The sequence below is a fragment of the Podarcis bocagei genome (genome assembly GCF_964188305.1).
Source record: "Podarcis bocagei genome assembly, chromosome: 18".
NCBI classification, from domain to species: Eukaryota; Metazoa; Chordata; class Lepidosauria; order Squamata; family Lacertidae; genus Podarcis; species Podarcis bocagei.
Window position 1 is genome coordinate 7,136,737 of NC_138144.1, and position 19,252 is coordinate 7,155,988.

The 19,252-nt window shown below is 46.2% G+C and overlaps 1 protein-coding gene across 1 annotated transcript; it reads right to left on the bottom strand.

Moving 5' to 3' along the window:
• Positions 1–8,733: 8,733 nt before the first annotated feature.
• Positions 8,734–18,604, bottom strand: LOC308577478 (vomeronasal type-2 receptor 26-like). Its single transcript, XM_081177687.1, has 6 exons — positions 18,374–18,604; positions 17,303–17,594; positions 16,201–17,010; positions 14,032–14,259; positions 13,022–13,148; positions 8,734–9,669 (listed from the first exon to the last, which is right to left on the bottom strand). Exons 1-6 carry the CDS (start codon positions 18,598–18,600, stop codon positions 8,771–8,773), a joined length of 2,583 nt encoding a protein of 860 aa, XP_081033813.1. The 5' UTR covers positions 18,601–18,604; the 3' UTR covers positions 8,734–8,770.
• Between the last annotated feature and the right edge of the window lie 648 nt (positions 18,605–19,252).

A 19,252-nucleotide genomic window follows, 5' to 3' on the forward strand; every position in this document is an offset into this window, starting at 1 on the left:
CAGAGCTGGAGAAAAACATGATGATGAAAAGTCAAAAGGTGTTTTTGGGAACTGGAAGTTTGGCCTGAACTTTGCTCCCAAGGACCAAAGAAGGAGCTGGATCCGACCATGGACTCTCCTTCCTTGGAGGTTTTGAAGCAGAGGTGGGATGGCCATCTCTTAGGGATGCTTTAGCGTTGCAGAGGGTTGGACTAGAGGACCTTGGGGTCCCTTTCCAAGTCTCCCATTCTATGATTCATTGGAGGTTTTTAAGAAGAGGTGGGAGAGTCAGGGATGGACAACAGCCAGATGAAGGAGTCCCAGCCTTGAATCCCAGGCATCCTAAGCCCTTTTAAAATGTGGGGGGAGGGCAGAGGCTGTGATTGGGTTCTTGTTTCTATTTTGATTATATCTATTGTGGTTTTATATTTTGATTTTGTTCTGTGAAGCGCCCTGAGGCTTCCAGGGAGAGAACAGGATATAGATTCAGTACATCAGTAAATAAAGGAATAAATATGAATAAATAAAAATGAATAAATGAAGAATGATGAGAAATACCATCCTCAGTACTGTCAACGGGATACCTGGTGGTGGGATCTTGTTTGCTGGAGGCTGCTCGTCAGGAAAACATGGAAGCCGTCCTAGGTGCCTCCAAGGGAATGAGGAAAAGGACGAGGTCTCTTTGCGACTTCCTGGGTTATGTGGGTTTATTAGTACTAAAATAAAATAAAATAAAATAAAATAAAATAAAATAAAATAAAATAATAAAATAAGATATAAAATAAAATAAAATAAAATAAAATAAAATAAAATAAAATAAAATAAAATAAAATAAAATAAAATAACAAAACAAACAAAAAAACAAACAAACCGCTCCACAGGGTAAGACTCCCAAAATCGGTTAAGACAGACCTTGAGATCTGGATCACGTTTCTGGAACGCTACAATGGAGTCTCCTTATGGCAGGAAATCCTCAACCTGTCCTCAGATTTCCAGGTTCACTGATGCCTCTGGGTCCTTGGGCTTCAGTTTATTCTTTAGGGGACGCTGGTGTGCTCGACAATGGCCAGCAGAGGTGCAAGGCGAGGCTATCACGTGGGATCTCACTTTTCTGGAGTTTTCCCCCCCTTAGTTGTGGCTGTTCACATTTGGACTGAGGAGTTCCAGAATTGCCGGGTGTGCTTCAGAACTGATAACCAGGCAGTGGTCAACATACTGGCTAAACAGTCATCGCGTTCCGAGAGGGTGTCGCGCCCACTCTGATCATTCGTCCTCCAGTGCCTCGCTTCCGAGCATTAGCTCCCAGGGCTCAGCCACTGCCAGAACCCGTTCCGGAGCACCTGTGGATCCTTGGAGAGGTGAAGTGATTAAGGGAGCATTAGCATCTGTCGCACCCTCTACGCTTAGATCATATAAGAAGGTCTGGTGTGATTTCATGGGGTTCAGGTCCAAAGTATCCTCCCTTTCCACCGATGTTACACCCTCCACAGAAAACGTTCTGCAATACTTAACACACCTTCATGGCCTAGGTTGAGCCTCGAAAACTTTGAGGATACACATAGCCGCTATCACATTCTTTGGTAGACCCATGTTTTTCCACAGTCACCTTTGTTGAGACACCAATTCACAAGGGCACTCCGCAAAGCTATTGATGCCTGTGGTTTATCTTCCCAGGATTATGCCGCACACTCATTCAGGATTGGCGCCGCCACAACAGCTGCACGCTTGGGCCTGCCAGCGGATAAGATTAAGGAAATGGGCCGGTGGAAATCCGACGCTTATAAAGGTTACACTCGTTAGAATGCGCTCTGCTCCTTTACCTCTACTTACCCATATTTTTCTTTCCTTTATTCTCAGCCGTTCTCAGAAGCGTCTGGATTTGTGGCCATGGTATAGTCCATTCGGCCCACGTACGGCCAGTTAGCTGTGGCCTCACCCCTAACCTTGGATTGCCACCTGGAGTGCGAGTTTCCTGGTTTTCAAGACGAGGCATTGCTTATGCCATTGCTGAGAGGGAGAGACGAGGCATTGCTTATGCCATTGCTGAGTGGGAGTTTCCTGGTTTTCGAGACGAGGCATTGCTTATGCCATTGCTGAGTGCGAGTTTCCCGGTTTTCGAGACGAGGCATTGCTTATGCCATTGCTGAGAGGAAGAGACGAGGCATTGCTTATGCCATTCCTGAGAGGGAGAGACGAGGCATTGCTTATGCCATTGCTGAGAGGGAGAGACGAGGCATTGCTTATGCCATTCCTGAGAGGGAGAGACGAGGCATTGCTTATGCCATTCCTGAGAGGGAGAGACGAGGCATTGCTTATGCCATTGCTGAGTGCGAGTTTCCTGGTTTTCGAGACGAGGCATTGCTTATGCCATTCCTGAGAGGGAGAGACGAGGCATTGCTTATGCCATTGCTGAGAGGGAGAGACGAGGCATTGCTTATGCCATTGCTGAGAGGGAGAGACGAGGCATTGCTTATGCCATTGCTGAGAGGGAGAGACGAGGCATTGCTTATGCCATTGCTGAGAGGGAGAGACGAGGCATTGCTTATGCCATTCCTGAGAGGGAGAGACGAGGCATTGCTTATGCCATTCCTGAGAGGGAGAGACGAGGCATTGCTTATGCCATTCCTGAGAGGGAGAGACGAGGCATTGCTTATGCCATTCCTGAGAGGGAGAGACGAGGCATTGCTTATGCCATTGCTGAGTGCGAGTTTCCTGGTTTTCGAGACGAGGCATTGCTTATGCCATTCCTGAGAGGGAGAGACGAGGCATTGCTTATGCCATTGCTGAGTGCGAGTTTCTTGGTTTTCGAGACGAGGCATTGCTTATGCCATTGCTGAGAGGGAGAGACGAGGCATTGCTTATGCCATTGCTGAGAGGGAGAGACGAGGCATTGCTTATGCCATTGCTGAGTGTGAGTTTCCTGGTTTTCGAGACGAGGCATTGCTTACGCCATTGCTGAGAGGGAGAGTTGCCGCGTTTGGCCCTCCTGACATCCTTATCCTTCAATTAGGGGAAAATGAACTGGTTTGCAGAAGAAGTGTGGACTTGTCGTGGCACATAAAAAGAGATTTGGATGAGATTGCTGCCTGGTGTCCCGGAACAACGGTGTTCTGGTCCTCCTTCCTGAAGAGAATGGTGTGGCACGGTGTGCAGAACTGTATGGCCGTTGAAAAATCCAGGAAACTCTTAAATCGTGCAATAGCCCGTTGGGTGCACTTTTTGTATGGCCGAGTCATCTCTCATGACCGTATCCGGATTGGCGACCAAGCCTTGTCCCGGAATGATAGGGTCCATCTTTCAGACCAAGGGAATGACATTTGGTTAACTAGCATCAGCAGCAGCATCAGGGATTGGTTACAGCTGTGAGGGTATTGGCGACGAGCCTTTAGGCATTGGAAGAATGTGTTGTGGTGTGTCGAAGGGCTAGGTGTGGCCATCGCCTATGCCTTCCATTTTTAGGGGTATTCCCTTAAAGGAATCGGGGGGTCGTGTATTGCGTCCAATGCCTGCTTGGCGGGAGGCCATGGCACGACCCTCGGCGACAGCAGGGGGGAGCCTATAGTTGGATGAGCATCAACAGGATCCACCTCCTGGTGAATAAACCCCCTTGCTTTAGAGATCCAATGCCTAAGCCAATCCCTTTTCATTGCTGTAATCAATAAAGTTGTGGCCTTTTCTAGCCCATCAACCTTATATCCCGTGTCCCTGTGTCTTCATTTCACTTCGCGGGGGTCGGGTCCTCGAACCACAACTGGTTATTATCAGTTGATTCGCAGGCCAGGAGGAAGGTTGCGCAGGGCAGCCTGGGAAGGGCGAGGGAAAGGCTGTGAGGAGAAGCCTTCTCTCTTTCTCCCTCAAGTTTATGTGGAAGAATCCAAATACGTTTAGAGAAAAATAAAATGATAGGACACAGGATCCTTGTTTGTGAGAAGAAGGGGCAGCAAAGCATGCTGGGAGGGAAATGAAACTTAACAAAGCGTAATTTATCATTAAAGCTAGTAAGTGAAACCTAACAAAAGACACTTTCAGATTGATTTATTCAGTTATATATTGGAAAATGGGTAAATTTCAGTTATAGGAAGCTGGATCCATGTTTGTGAGAAGAAGGGGCAGCAAAGCATGCTGGGAAGAAGGACGTGAGGGAAATGAAACCTAATAGAGGTTAATTTATCCATAAAGCCGATAAGTGAAACCGAACAAAAGACTCCTTGAGATTGATTTATTTGGTTATACACTGGAAAAACCAGTAAATTTCAAATTTATTGAGGCTGGGAATCGACCATTGGCCCAACGGAGCTGGCAGTGCATGCTGGGAAGTCTGCCCCCCGAACGTGCACCAAGCTGGCGGAGGCTGGCGGGAGTCGCAGGGCCTTTTGAAGGTGGCCCCTTCCCCTCCGAGGACATAGAAAGGCCCGGCCAAGTGACCCTCCTCGTCTGCCAGGGACACCAGCGCCTGCAGCCCGTCCAGCTGCACTCTGCACGCCCTCAGAGGCCGGGGAGGCTGGCAGGGGCAGGGCCCCCAGGTGGGCCTGGGAGAGAGAGGGGCCCCTGGGGGGATTTGCACTCTGCACGCCCTCAGAGGCCGGAGAGGCTGGCAGGGGCAGGGCCCCCAGGTGGGCCCGGGAGAGAGAGGGGCCCCTGGGGGGATTTGCACTCTGCACGCCCTCAGAGGCCGGAGGGGCTGGAAGGGACAGGGCTCCCAGGTGGGCCTGGGAGAGAGAGGGGCCCCTGGGGGGATTTGCACTCTGCACGCCCTCAGAGGACAGAGAGGCTCGCAGGGGCAGGGCCCCCAGGTGGGCCCGGGAGAGAGAGGGGCCCCTGGGGGGATTTGCACTCTGCACGCCCTCAGATGCCAGAGAGGCTGGCAGGGACAGGGCCCCCAGGTGAGCCCGGGAGAGAGAGGGGCCCCCGGGGGGATTTGCACTCTGCACGCCCTCAGAGGCCGGAGAGGCTGGCAGGGACAGGGCCCCCAGGTGGGCCTGGGAGAGAGAGGGGCCCCTGGGGGGATTTGCACTCTGCACGCCCTCAGAGGCCGGAGAGGCTGGCAGGGGCAGGGCCCCCAGGTGGGCCCGGGAGAGAGAGGGGCCCCTGGGGGGATTTGCACTCTGCACGCCCTCAGAGGCCGGAGAGGCTGGCAGGGGCAGGGCCCCCAGGTGAGCCCGGGAGAGAGAGGGGCCCCTGGGGGGATTTGCACTCTGCACGCCCTCAGAGGCCGGAGAGGCTGGCAGGGACAGGGCCCCCAGGTGGGCCTGGGAGAGAGAGGGGCCCCTGGGGGGATTTGCACTCTGCACGCCCTCAGAGGCCGGAGAGGCTGGCAGGGGCAGGGCCCCCAGGTGGGCCCGGGAGAGAGAGGGGCCCCTGGGGGGATTTGCACTCTGCACGCCCTCAGAGGCCGGAGGGGCTGGAAGGGACAGGGCTCCCAGGTGGGCCTGGGAGAGAGAGGGGCCCCTGGGGGGATTTGCACTCTGCACGCCCTCAGAGGACAGAGAGGCTCGCAGGGGCAGGGCCCCCAGGTGGGCCCGGGAGAGAGAGGGGCCCCTGGGGGGATTTGCACTCTGCACGCCCTCAGATGCCAGAGAGGCTGGCAGGGACAGGGCCCCCAGGTGAGCCCGGGAGAGAGAGGGGCCCCCGGGGGGATTTGCACTCTGCACGCCCTCAGAGGCCAGAGAGGCTGGCAGGGGCAGGGCCCCCAGGTGAGCCCGGGAGAGAGAGGGGCCCCTGGGGGGATTTGCACTCTGCACGCCCTCAGAGGCCGGAGAGGCTGGCAGGGGCAGGGCCCCCAGGTGAGCCCAGGAGAGAGAGGGGCCCCTGGGGGGATTTGCACTCTGCACGCCCTCAGAGGCTTCGTAGTCTAAGCTCAGGGGGCTCTCTGAGCCGGCATCTCTCTGGGGGGTGAGGGGTTTCTTCCCATGGGTCAACATCCTTCTTAAATTGTGGTGCCCAGAACTGGACACAGTATTCCAGGTGGGGACTGACCAAGGCAGAACAGAGCTCAGTCTTGGAAGCCACTGGGATTAGTCGCTATAAAAGTAACAATAATCACAATAAGAAAGATAGTAATATTAGGCTTGGTTAACAAATGTTTTTAAGAACATTGTTCACACATATTTGTACTGATTAGCTCTGTGTGCATTGCAATCACTTATTCATTGTTGTGCGTAGTAATTTTAAGTGCATTCTTAATATTACAATCAAGGTGCAATACTGTTAAAATGCACATTTTCTTTAATTATGAACACAGAAATAAATGTCGCTCCCAATTCATCAGATGATGACCTGTGCCACAAAGAGGGAACCAGGCAGAGGGCCTTCTCGGTGGTGGCGCCCTCCCAGCAGATGTCAAGGAAGTAAACAACTACCTGACTTTTAGAAGACATCTGAAGGTAGCCCTGTTCAGGGAAGTTTGTAATGTTTGATGTATTTATCGTGTTTTTCATATTCTATTGGGAGCCACCCTGAGTGGCTGGGGAAACCAAGCCAGATGGTGGGGTATAAATAAATTGTTGTTGTTGTTGTTACACTAGATTTAATGAACACTCATATCAGAGTGCCCTGGAAATGGATAGCCAGAGTCTTTTATATACTAACCTTTTATGCTCTTCCACATCCGTTTAATCCTCCCAAACCCCTCTTTTAGCTTCTTTTAAGTATACTTTGTGTTTTAATATTTTTTAGCTTTACGTTTTACAGATTGGAAATGACTGTACCCCACCCTACTGATGCTGGTCTACTACCGTAATAAAGATTTGATTGATTGAAATGAAAAATCCTATAGTAATGCTGTGATTGGACACCGAAATAATATAATACAGGGTGATTCATAATGAAATATACAGTTTCCAGATCCTGTAAGACCGGCGCTGACACGGAAAACAGCTGCGAACCGTGAGGTAGATGTACTCATAAAGTGATGGAGGTGATAGTGCGCGTGTCACGTGACTAGTCAGGCGAAATGGCTGCGTCTGCAGTGGAGAAGACGTTTTGTGTTCTTGAACTGAGCAAAACGGAGTTTGTTGTGCAACGGCGTTTGCAATTGCGATGTGTGTTGTGTGACAAACGGTGCATACATAGAACATCTGTGACTGTTTCGAAACTACTTTAAACATTCCCCTACAATTCTGTCACAGGTAACATGAGATATATTATATTCTTTTTTATAGTGTGTTGAAACTGTATACTTCATTATGAATCATGCTGTATAATATAATATAATATAATATAATATAATATAATATAATTAATATAATATAATATAATACATACATCGTACTTTTCCGTGTGTACGACGGGGAAAATGGGATCCCCCATTTTCTTAATATTGAGTCCCCCAAAATAGGGGGTGTCTTATACACGGGGGCATGTTCTACACGGGAAAATACAGTAATATGTAATATAATATAATATAATATAATATAATATAATATAATATAATATAATATAATATAATATAATATGAGAGCTAAAGGTAAAGGGACCCCTGACGATTAGGTCCAGTCTTGGCCGACTCTGGGGTTGCGGCACTCATCTCGCTTTATTGGCCGAGGGAGCCGGCGTACAGCTTCCGGGTCATGTGGCCAGCAGGACTAACCAGAGCAGCGCACGGAAACGCCGTTTACCTTCCCGCCGGAGCGGTACCTATTTATTTACTTGCACTTTGATGTGCTTTTGAACTGCTAGGTTGGCAGGAGCAGGGACCGAGCAATGGGAGCTCACCCCGTCGCGGGGATTCGAACCGCCGACCTTCTGATCAGCAAGCCCTAGGCTCTGTGGTATAACCCACAGTGCCACCCGCGTCCCAATGTAATATAATAATATAATATAATATAATATAATATAATATAATATAATATAATATAATATAATATAATATAATATAATAATATACCTTTCCCCAAATTAATATTTCATTATAATTAATATTAGTAATAATAATGAAATAAGTCAAGCCAGAGGCTCCTACCAGCTCTGCCTTGCCCTGCCTAGTGGGCGTGACCACTCTCCACTAAACCCCGCCCCACCTCTCCCCACTTTCCACTGCTGCCTTTCGCGACCGATTGCCTTCCCCAGCTCTACTCGCCCCACCTCCTTTCACAATGACTCGCCCAGATTGGCGTAGGCGGCCTGCCACTCTCGTGAGCGCCGGAGTTCCCTCTTCCCTCTCTTCCCGGCTGCCTCGCCCGCCCCTAACCCTGGCCAGTGCAATAAAATTCATTGGATCCCAGTCAAGGCTTGGCTAAGATCAGTTGCTACTCGTTGGAACAGGGAGCAGAGCTTACACAATACAGAAATTAAACCAACAGACTATGGAAGATGTCTTAAATGAATTTCTCAGTTTATTGATTTACAAAGCTTAGGAGAATGAAATGATGTGAAGTGAGCTTATGAATGATAGCGCGTAAATGTGGGAAATGGAGCATAGAAAAGTGAATACATAGAACTGGCATAACCAAACAGTATTGTGGAATATTAGAATTGAGATGGTTAATAGGTAGTCATGACAAAGCAAACAGACTCAAAAACCTTTTAAATCTTTTTAAAATTATTAAAAGATAATAGTTTACAAACTAAGGGCAGTAGACCAGGACTCATTGTAGTCATTGGCAAAACAAGGTAGCAAAACATTTCCTCCCATCTTACAGTTCATGTGAACAGGACTACATAAAAGCTGGGCTAAGAAGGAACACAATCTCTTTCAGAGGTGGAAAAGGAGGAACATGGATGAGCAAGTGTGTTTCCTTTATGCACTTGTGGACATCAGGAACATGGAATGTTTTAAGAATCATATGTCCCCTTAATTTCTGGTTGTCAGGTGCTCCTTTGTGTTCAGATCAGGCCTCAGCACAATAACGTAGCACTTGGGAAGGAAGATGCAGCCCAGAAGCCCAGCACTGGAGGCCAGCATAGAGAAGATCTGCACGGCCACCATGTACTTGCCCTTGGTGCTCAGGTAGGTGGGCACAAAAGACACCCAAACACTGCAGAAGACCAGCATGCTGAAGGTGATCAGCTTGGCTTCGTTGAAGGAGCCAGGCAGCTTCCTGGCTAGGAAAGCCACCGTGAAGCAGGTGGCAGCCAAGAAGCCCAGGTAGCCGAGGGCAACGTAGAACATGGCCACAGACCCTTCGTTGCATTGCAGGATGATCTCTTCCACCTGGGAGCGCATGTCGGGCTCTGGGAATGGGGGAGAAGAGCCCAGCCAGATGGTGCAGATGAGAACTTGCCCCCCAGAACAGGAGATGACAATGGAGTTGGCCAGACTCTTGCCCAGCCATCTCCTCACCCTGTTCCCGGGCTTTGTGGCCAGGAAGGCCAGCACCACCGTGATGGTCTTTGCCAAGACAGAAGAAACAGCAACTGAGAAGATGATGCTGAAGGCCGTTTGTCGGAGAAGGCAGGTCTGTTTCCTTGGGCGCCCGATGAAGAGGAAGGAGGACAGAAAGGAAAGCAGGAGGGAGACGAGCAGGATGTAGGAGAGGTCCCGGTTGTTGGCTTTGACTATGGGAGTTTCCTTGTATTTAATGAAGATTCCCAACACAGTGCCTGCTGTTAAGGACAAGAAGAGGGCAACGGAAGCTAAAACAATTCCCAAATATTCTCCATAAGTCAGGAAGGTGGTAATCTTGGGGACACATTGATCTCTGTCCTTGTTTGAATGGTGATCTTCTGAGCATTTGGTGCAATGTTCTGCATCTGGGGAAGAGAAAAAGAGTGGCTGCAGCATCACTTACATCCCTAATGATCTGAACTCGATTACATTTTGAAGAAATCCTAGATTTTCTTCAAAATTTGTTTTTGCCAAAAATCTCAGAAACCTCATCAGGAGGGCTTTAAACTGACTAATGTGGGGGAGGGAGACAGTGCTCCTGAAGGTAGGAGTCTATCAATTGATGAAGATGATCATCCAAATGTCATAGACCAAATGGAGCAAACAGCACGCAGACCTAGTGGTGGGAGGAAAAAATCCTTAAATAAGAGACACGGGGGAATGATTAATGGACTTCAATGTCTGTACACTAATGCGCAAAGCATGGGAAATAAACAAGATGAGCTTGAGCTCTTGGTACAGCAAACTAAATATGACATAATAGGCATCACTGAAACCTGGTGGGATAAGTCCCACGATTGGAATGTAATAATGGGGGGATACAATCTATTTCAGAGAAACAGACCAGACAAGAAAGGAGGAGGAGTGGCGTTATATGTCAGGGATGTGTATACCTGTGAAGAGATCCAAGATTTAGAACCTCAAAGCCAAAGTGAGAGCATTTGGGTCAAAATTAAGGGAGAGAAGAAGAACAGAGACCTCATTGTGGGAGTTTACTATAGATCCCCAAGCCAAACAGAGGACATAGATGATGCCTTCCTGGAACAGATGGCCAAGCATGCAAAAGGAAGGGAGATAGTAGTAATGGGGGACTTCAATTACCCGGATATTTGTTGGATGTCAAACTCAGCCAAGAGCATAAGGTCAAACAGATTCCTCACTGGCCTTGCAGACAACTTCATTGTCCAGAAAGTGGGAGAAGCAACAAGAGGAACAGCCATTTTAGATCTGGTCCTAACCAATGTTGATGACCTGGTTAGTGGGGTAGAAGTGGAAGGATCATTAGGCGCGAGTGATCATGCTCTTCTGAAGTTTACTATACAGCGGAAAGGAGCAGCCAAGCATACTAGGACTCAATTTCTTGACTTTAAGAAAGCCGACTTCATAAAACTTAGGGAAGTGCTGGGTGAGATCCCATGGACAGTAATACTAAAAGGAAAGGGAGTTCATGATGGCTGGGAGTTTGTTAAGAGGGAGATAGTAAAAGCACAACGTCAGGCAATACCAGTGAGACGGAAACATGGAAGGTGCTTAAAGAAGCCAGGGTGGCTATCTAAAGAACTTTTAACTGAGTTAAGATTAAAAAAGGATGTTTACAAAAAATGGAAAAGGGGGGAAACCACCAAAGAGGAATTTAAACAAATAGCCAGCACGTGTAGACACAAAGTCAGGAAAGCTAAAGCACAGAATGAACTCAGGCTTGCTAGAGAGGTTAAAAGCAACAAAAAAGGCTTTTATGGGTATGTTCGTAGCAAAAGGAAGAACAAAGAAACAGTGGGGTCACTCAGAGGAGAAGATGGTGAAATGCAAACAGGGGACACAGAAAGGGCTGAACTCCTCAATGCCTTCTTTGCCTCAGTCTTCTCCGATAAAGAAAACAATGCCCGACCTGAAGAATTTGGAGCAAATGATTCAGCAAAGGAAACACATCCCAGAATAACTAAGGAGATAGTACAAGAATACTTGGCTAGTTTAGATGTATTCAAGTCTCCAGGGCCAGATGAACTGCATCCAAGAGTATTAAAAGAACTGGCAGATGTGATCTCAGAACCACTGGCAGTCATCTTTGAGAATTCCTGGAGAACAGGCGAAGTCCCGGCAGACTGGAGGAGGGCAAATGTTGTCCCTATTTTCAAAAAGGGGAAAAGAGAGGACCCAAATAATTACCGCCCAGTCAGTCTGACATCAATACCAGGGAAGATTCTGGAGCAGATCATTAAGCAAACAGTCTGTGCGCACCTAGAAAGGAATGCTGTGATCACCAACAGTCAGCATGGATTTCTGAAAAATAAGTCATGTCAGACTAACCTGATCTCGTTTTTTGACAGAATTACAAGCCTGGTAGATGAAGGGAACGCAGTGGATGTAGCCTACCTTGATTTCAGCAAGGCATTTGACAAGGTGCCCCATGATATTCTTGTAAAGAAGCTGGTAAAATGCGGTCTTGACTATGCTACCACTCAGTGGATTTGTAACTGGCTGACTGACCGAACCCAAAGGGTGCTCATCAATGGTTCCTCTTCATCCTGGAGAAGAGTGACTAGTGGGGTGCCACAGGGTTCTGTCTTGGGCCCGGTCTTATTCAACATCTTCATCAATTACTTGGATGATGGACTCAAGGGCATCCTGATCAAATTTGCAGATGACACCAAACTGGGAGGGGTGGCTAACACCCCAGAGGACAGGATCACACTTCAAAACGACCTTGACAGATTAGAGAACTGGGCAAAAGCAAACAAGATGAATTTTAACAGGGAGAAATGTAAAGTATTGCACTTGGGCAAAAAAAATGAGAGGCACAAATACAAGATGGGTGACACCTGGCTTGAGAGCAGTACATGTGAAAAGGATCTAGGAGTCTTGGTTGACCACAAACTTGACATGAGCCAACAGTGTGACGCGGCAGCTAAAAAAGCCAATGCAATTCTGGGCTGCATCAATAGGAGCATAGCATCTAGATCAAGGGAAGTAATAGTGCCACTGTATTCTGCTCTGGTCAGACCTCACCTGGAGTACTGTGTCCAGTTCTGGGCACCACAATTCAAGAAGGACACTGACAAACTGGAACGTGTCCAGAGGAGGGCAACCAAAATGGTCAAAGGCCTGGAAACGATGTCTTATGAGGAACGGCTAAGGGAGCTGGGCATGTTTAGCCTGGAGAAGATGAGGTTAAGGGGTGATATGATAGCCATGTTCAAATATATAAAAGGATGTCACATAGAGGAGGGAGAAAGGTTGTTTTCTGCTGCTCCAGAGAAGCGGACACGGAGCAATGGATCCAAACTACAAGAAAGAAGATTCCACCTAAACATTAGGAAGAACTTCCTGACAGTAAGAGCTGTTTGACAGTGGAATTTGCTGCCAAGGAGTGTGGTGGAGTCTCCTACTTTGGAGGTCTTTAAGCAGAGGCTTGGCAACCATATGTCAGGAGTGCTCTGATGGTGTTTCCTGCTTGGCAGGGGGTTGGACTCGATGGCCCTTGTGGTCTCTTCCAACTCTATGATTCTATGATTCTATGAGTCTATGATTCTATGATTTCTTCCTTATGGTCATTCCTTTCAACTCTCTTCCAGGATGTAATGAAGGTGATTGTAAAGACGTTGAGGAAGGAGCCACATTCCCGAATGTCTGCAGAAATCTCACAAAAAGTGTTTGAGACTGGATTTCTGCCCTGTGTTTACTCTCTCCAGAAATACCTTCCCCCTTGGCGTCACCCACCTTCCTGGGCGGAGAAGGTCCCTTCCGCACACCGAGCACAAGCATAGCAGCAAATGGGCTTTCCTTCTAGAACCACCTTGGCATATCCAGGTCGACATTTTTCATTACACCTGGAACGAGGCACGGCCTAACCAGAAAGACAAGAAGGTGCAACAAAGAGGAACAGTTAGGAATATTTGTGGGTATGTAACTCACTCATAGAGTGAATTCAAACGGATCTTTGGGCTGCAGCCTTTGACCCCTCATCAGGGTCCTTTCAACCCCCCACTGACCATTGGGGTGACCAGAATATCTTGTTCTTCATAATTCGTTCAGGACAACTGAGGTTTGCGCCACAGAACTCTGTTTCCTCTTCTCCATTTACCTGCTTCCCTGCTTAATAAATCTTCAAAGAAAATGGCAATGGAGTCTGAAATGTGATTTCCCCAAAGTTCAGGATTCTGATAATCTCTCAACCACTAATTTAGATAAATTTAATATGACTTTTCCAAATATTGGTTTCCCTCTCTCTGTTCTTGAGGCATGCAAGGTTTCCTCTTGTTGCTGATCTATTTCCTTAGTTATTTCTAGTTCATGTGCCATTTCTTAATGTTAGCCTTATATTACAATAGGCAATTTTTAAAATAAATTATCATCCTTCACCAAAAACTGTGCACTTCTCAATTCCTGCACATACAATAGTTTAACATTTGCAACATCTACAAGTGAGCTTACTCCACAAATTAAAAAATCCACAATAAATCAGTAATTATCATTTCTAAAATAAATTGCTTTCTATATTTCTGCATGTATGAAAGCCCAATAGTTCACTTTTACTAGGGGCTTTCCCTTTTCTTCTTATCTACGTAGTCCATTTGGTTAAAGATTCGGTTAAAGTAGGAGTGGTGGTTGCAGCTGTTATTGACGGTCAAGACACCGTTGGTCAACCTGATATGGTCATTTTTCAGCGGTTGTTTAAGGAAAAACATAATAAGCATCTCCTAGCCTTCTCCCTTTGTGATTTACCCTACCTTATTGAATTTCTTGGGCCACTCAATAGCTTCTGGGTTAATGGTGAACTTTATGCCAGCAGACGTCTCTCTCCTTATATTCCCAATTTTTAAAAGGTCACCCGACTGATTGGGAGACATTACCCAGTTCATAATATCGAAGTCTGCTGGCAGCTCCCAGTTCTCATCCAAGCACAGCTTGCCTCTGGAAGTATTCAGACACCGGATTTCTCTTAAGAAAGGGTGAAGCTGGAATGACAGGGGAAAGCACCAGCACTGAGAAACCTGGAAGCCAAGATGGATATCTCAGTTCTACTCCCACTTTTCCTTTTTCACTTTGGAAAAGTGGGACATTCTGGGATCAAATAAAACAGAGCAAAAGGTGGAATTGATAGTGAACAACACTTTGACTGATAAGTTTGATATAACTAAAGGCACTAGACAGGGGTGCCCATTGTCACCATTGATATTTATAATGGTCCTGGAGGTATGAACTAAGAATTTGAGAGAATTGTCATACGTGAGAGGGATAAAGATTGGAGTAAAGGAGTATAATTTGGGCAAGTAGCAGGATTTAAGCTCAATAAAGGTAAAACTAAACTGTTAGTGAAGAATATGGTCACGGAATTGCAACGTGGATCAGAAATTATGGTTGCAAAAGGAAGTGAAATATCTTGGAATTTGGTTAATACCAAAAAATATTAATTTGTTTAATGATAATTATGAATCCACATGGAAGGAAATCAAGGGGGACTTTGAAATATGGAGCAGATTAAAGTTGTCATTTTCTGGTAGAATATCAGTGGTAAAAATGAATGTATTACCCAAGATGTTATTCCTGTTTCAAACAATTCCAGTGTTCAAAGGACAGGTGTATTTAAAGAGTGGCAAAAAGTAGTATTGAGATTCATCTGGCAGGGGAAAAGCCAAGGATGAAATATAAATTGTTAATAGATTAAAAAAGAAAGAGGTGGATTCGCCATGCCAGATTTGAAACACTATTATGAGGCGTCCTGTCTCTGTTGGTTAAAGGAATGGAAAACGATGGAGAATACAGATATTTTAGATGTGGAAGGTTATGATAACAGATTTGGGTGACAAAGTGAAAGTTCATAGAGGTTTCCTGAACCATGTGATTAGTATCTAAAAAAGAAATAAATAAAAACCTATTAGAAAGGAAAACACCATGGTGGATCTCACCTATTGAGGTACTGACGGTACAAAAATTAAATACGGACGGAAGGTGGGCCACATATAAAGGCACTTTGGTGGAGACCGAGAAAGCTTTTAAACTTAAACCATATGATCAAATTGAAGGTTTTTCTTACAGGGTGGCTGCAATATCCTCAAGTTAATGACATATTCAGTGTGGATAAGAGGATGGTGGCAGGCAAAGATGATGGACTTCGCAGAACTGGCCAAACTAACCTGCAGGATTTGAGAACAGGCTGATCAAAAATTTCAAAGGGATTGGTGTACATTTATTGTGTATTTGAATAATAATTGTAAAAATTTGAAGACACTAGCAGGATTGAAATATATCCTACAATGTGGGCAATGGAAGCTAAAGAACTAAATTGCGAGACAGGACTTGAAAGCGGAAAACCTGCTGAAGGGAAGTCAGATGCTTGGCAGAGCAAAAAGTTTCTGTGTTTGTTATTGTATTGCTGAAAATATTGTTTAAGGAAGAAAATAATAAAAATATATTATTATTATTTAAAAAAGGAATGTCCCACTTTTCCTTAGAATGTCCCTATTTTCATTGGAGAAATGTTGGAGGATATAGACTTAATATAATATTTTTAATGTTTCATATTTTAGTATTAATTTATTTATGTTGGGAGCTGCCCAGAGTGCTGAGGCAACCCAAAAAGATGTGTGGGGTATAAACAGTGATATATTTCTAGCAAAAAAGCTGCCGGAACTCACCATGAACACCTCCTTCTTAGAACGGCAATGGCACCCACCTGAGAGGTGCCAGAACTGAGTTCCAGCGAGTTCCCCTCTGAAAGTAGCCCTGGCTATAAACAGTAAGATTATCATTATGGAATGGGATGGTTCTATTTTCATCAGAGATATGTTGGGCGGTCTGCTACTATTACTAATACTAACTCTGATATTTTATAGGTCTATCCCCGTCAAGATCAGCATCTGTGTGGACTGCAGTTTGCAAAAAGGGGAAGGAAATACCTGCCACGGTTGTAGCCTTTGGGGTCCCCATTGCTCTCCTTCCTCCAACATCAGCCTCCTCTGGGATCTCGATGAAAGCGAAGCATGCAAGGCCTGAGCCACAGCTTGAACATGGATGTAAATGACATAGCTGTCTAGAGACAGGATGAACTCACGCTCCTCTTGGGGCAATAGCTGCAGTTCCTCCTCCTCTCTGCATCTTATCCTTCCTTTCACGGACAACAGATGCTTTGAATATGAACACTGAAATGCTTGATAGAAATAATCCCCAAGATAGGTCTGCAATTTATATTTGCCACCTTTGCTGCTCCTTATTCCGGTCTGAATTGCAAAGGACAGAGAACCATGGAGGTGCTGGAATAAATTTGGAGCGATGTAAATGCCAACTCTGATTCCTAGAAAAGCTGTTGTGATCCAGACTTTTGCCCCTATTTCCTTCTCATAAAACAAGTTTGTTGTCAGGGGTACAGTGATGCCCATTATATTGGTTGCATAGTAAAAAAATACCCCAACTTGTCTCCATAGGAAAAAAGGTTCCCCGGGCCTGATAAATTGATTCATATCATTTTCTGGTACTCTTTTTGTTAAAGCAATGCAGATCCCTTTGCTGAGCAGCAGAGGTTTCACAGCGCTCTCAAATCTTTCTCCACTGTCATTGTCTGGAGTGAAGAGGCCAATCCACGTCCATCCAAAATACAGGAGCAATTCAACAATCCCCTGGTACTGACTTTCCTCTTTGGGAGTCATCCGGTAGACAAAAGGGAACAGGGTTTTACCTTCGAGAACCTGGGCAGTGAAGCCATAACTGATCTAGCAAGGAAAGCAAAAGATCACCAATTTATTTTACTTTCAGCATAACGGGCATTTAATCATATGAAATCACTGAGATCTAAATCTCTGCTGGCTGAGGCTGATGGGAGTTGTAGTCTGAAACATCTGGAGGTGTCAAGTTGGTGAAGGCTCAGATTTGAAAAAGGGATGTTGGATCCATAGCTCAGGATTTTCCCATTTTTAAAAATGTCCGCACTTGACCCCTCCAAAGAGAAAGTAGAATTTTATGCAGTTGAAATTCTCTTTCCCTCCATGCTCTCCCACTACTTACCTGTGGGATTTTGTAGATGCCTGACAAGGCTGAAATCACTCTTGAGATGAAAGTGTTGCTGCTTTCAAGAACAGCCAGCAGGTGATTCTGTTCTCCACAGTGATAATTGGGAATATTGCATCCACTGCCTGCAAGCAGCTCTAGCATGGCGTCCGAAGTCATCCTTGCATTGAAATAGTTCTCATAGAAGTTGTAGCCCAGGGTGATGTTGGGTAAGAGGCTGAGATCCTGGTTGATCTCTTGGATGGTGACCAGGAAAGACATCACGTGCCGGATTTCTCTATCTGCCCCCCTGCAATAAATGAATTATTTAAAAAGAGTGAAACTTCATATTCATATGAATGGGAGGGAGGAAGCATTATATGATCCACAAAGATTAGTATTTATTTATCCTTTTGCATTAATATCAAACCTTTTCCTGTCTAGCATAGAACAAAAATTTGGAGATCTCTGCTCCATGACCGGAGCTTTGATGCAAACAGCACACAGAGCTGTTCAACAGTGGAAGAGACTCCCTCCAAAGGTGACCATGTGTCATGGATGCTTCAGGTGAGATTCTTCCGGGTTCCTTCCATCTCTACAGCTCTATGATTCTGTTCTACTATGGTTTTATGAGTAAGAAATGAAGGCGCCCCTCAAAAATTGTGATATACTGGGAAGTTGCTGCAAAGGCTGCTTTTTTTGCAGTGGTCTTTGGCTTCTTGCAAGGGGCTAGACTATAGGTAGATAAGAGACAATTTTATTGATGGAAGAGAAGCACCAAATACCTCAGTCCCCTTTTAGTTACATATGGGGCCTGGTGGCTTGCAGGTTTGAGTGTGTGGTAAAATTATAATTTTGTCCATATTCTGGATCAGAAACTACACGAATGAGCACCCCCCCCTTTACTAGAATCTTTGACTAGACACCCCTCCCCAGCTCCCAGCTCCTCCAACAGCAAGCCCAATGGTCAGGGCAGGGTAGTCCTGCAACACCAGCCCTTGGCTCCCCAGCCCTGAGGAAGGGGCTCTTTCCTTGATAAATAGGAACCACTAGAAGGACTGGAGGACCCCAAAACTGTGAAGTACATACTCTTCAGTGCTGGCGAAGGGTGTCTGAGAAAAGACGTATGCAGTTTCTGTAGTAAAGTGTTTTGGAGATATGATCCCAGTGATGAGAAAGTGTCCAGGCCGGTAGTAATTGCGAGCATCCGTTTGATCCCTGACCAGATTCAAGGGACATTTCGCCTTGTGGTTCCCGCAGACTCCAAAGGGCATCATGAGCAGCAGAAGCAGCAACAGAAGGAGCAGGGATCTCATTCTGGCTCTGCCTCCTCCTCCTCTTACCTGCTAAAGACACAAAGCAGAAGAACCCAAAGACTTGCAAAATCAGACTGAGTGGGCTTTCCCAATCTGGATGGTTTTCAACTCTACCTTCGGAGCTAGGAAGCCCAAGGCAGGCACACCCCTCTTTCGCCAGCTCTGCATCTTGTCTCAGTCTGTCTCCAACACAGGAAATATTCTCGGCACCAACTTTTTCTTTCCCAGACACAGCGCAATTAATATTGTCATGTTGCTTTCCGAGGCTCATGCAATCTCCCGAAATATCTCCTGGGCTTTCAGAAGATGAGATGACTATAATTTTGATTATTCCAAGTGGAATAAGTTACATCACAAAAACTTTCTGAAGTCTTGAATGGCTCAAGCGGCAGGTGCAGAGCTGGAGAAAAACATGTTGCACAGAAGTCAAGGGGTGTGTTTGGGAGTTGGAAGTTTGGCCTGAACTTTGCTCCCAAGGACCAAAGAAGGAGCTGGATCCGACCATGGACTCTCCTTCCTTGGAGGCTTTGAAGCAGAGGTGGGATGGCCATCTGTTAGGGATGCTTTAGCGTTGCAGAGGGTTGGACTAGATGACCTTGGGGTCCCTTTCCAAGTCTGCCATTCTATGATTCATTGGAGGTTTTTAAGAAGA

What these genes read in the sequence shown, in the direction of transcription:
- LOC308577478 (XM_081177687.1), bottom strand. Translation starts at nt 18,600, where the DNA reads ATGAGATCCCTGCTCCTTCTGTTGCTGCTTCTGCTGCTCATGATGCCC. An exon ending in CCCTTCGCCAGCACTGAAGA is followed by an intron (nt 17,595 to 18,373) that starts GTATGTACTTCA and finishes CATTTATTGCAG; the next exon opens with GGGGGCAGATAGAGAAATCC. An exon ending in GCATCTACAAAATCCCACAG is followed by an intron (nt 17,011 to 17,302) that starts GTAAGTAGTGGG and finishes TTTCCTTGCTAG; the next exon opens with ATCAGTTATGGCTTCACTGC.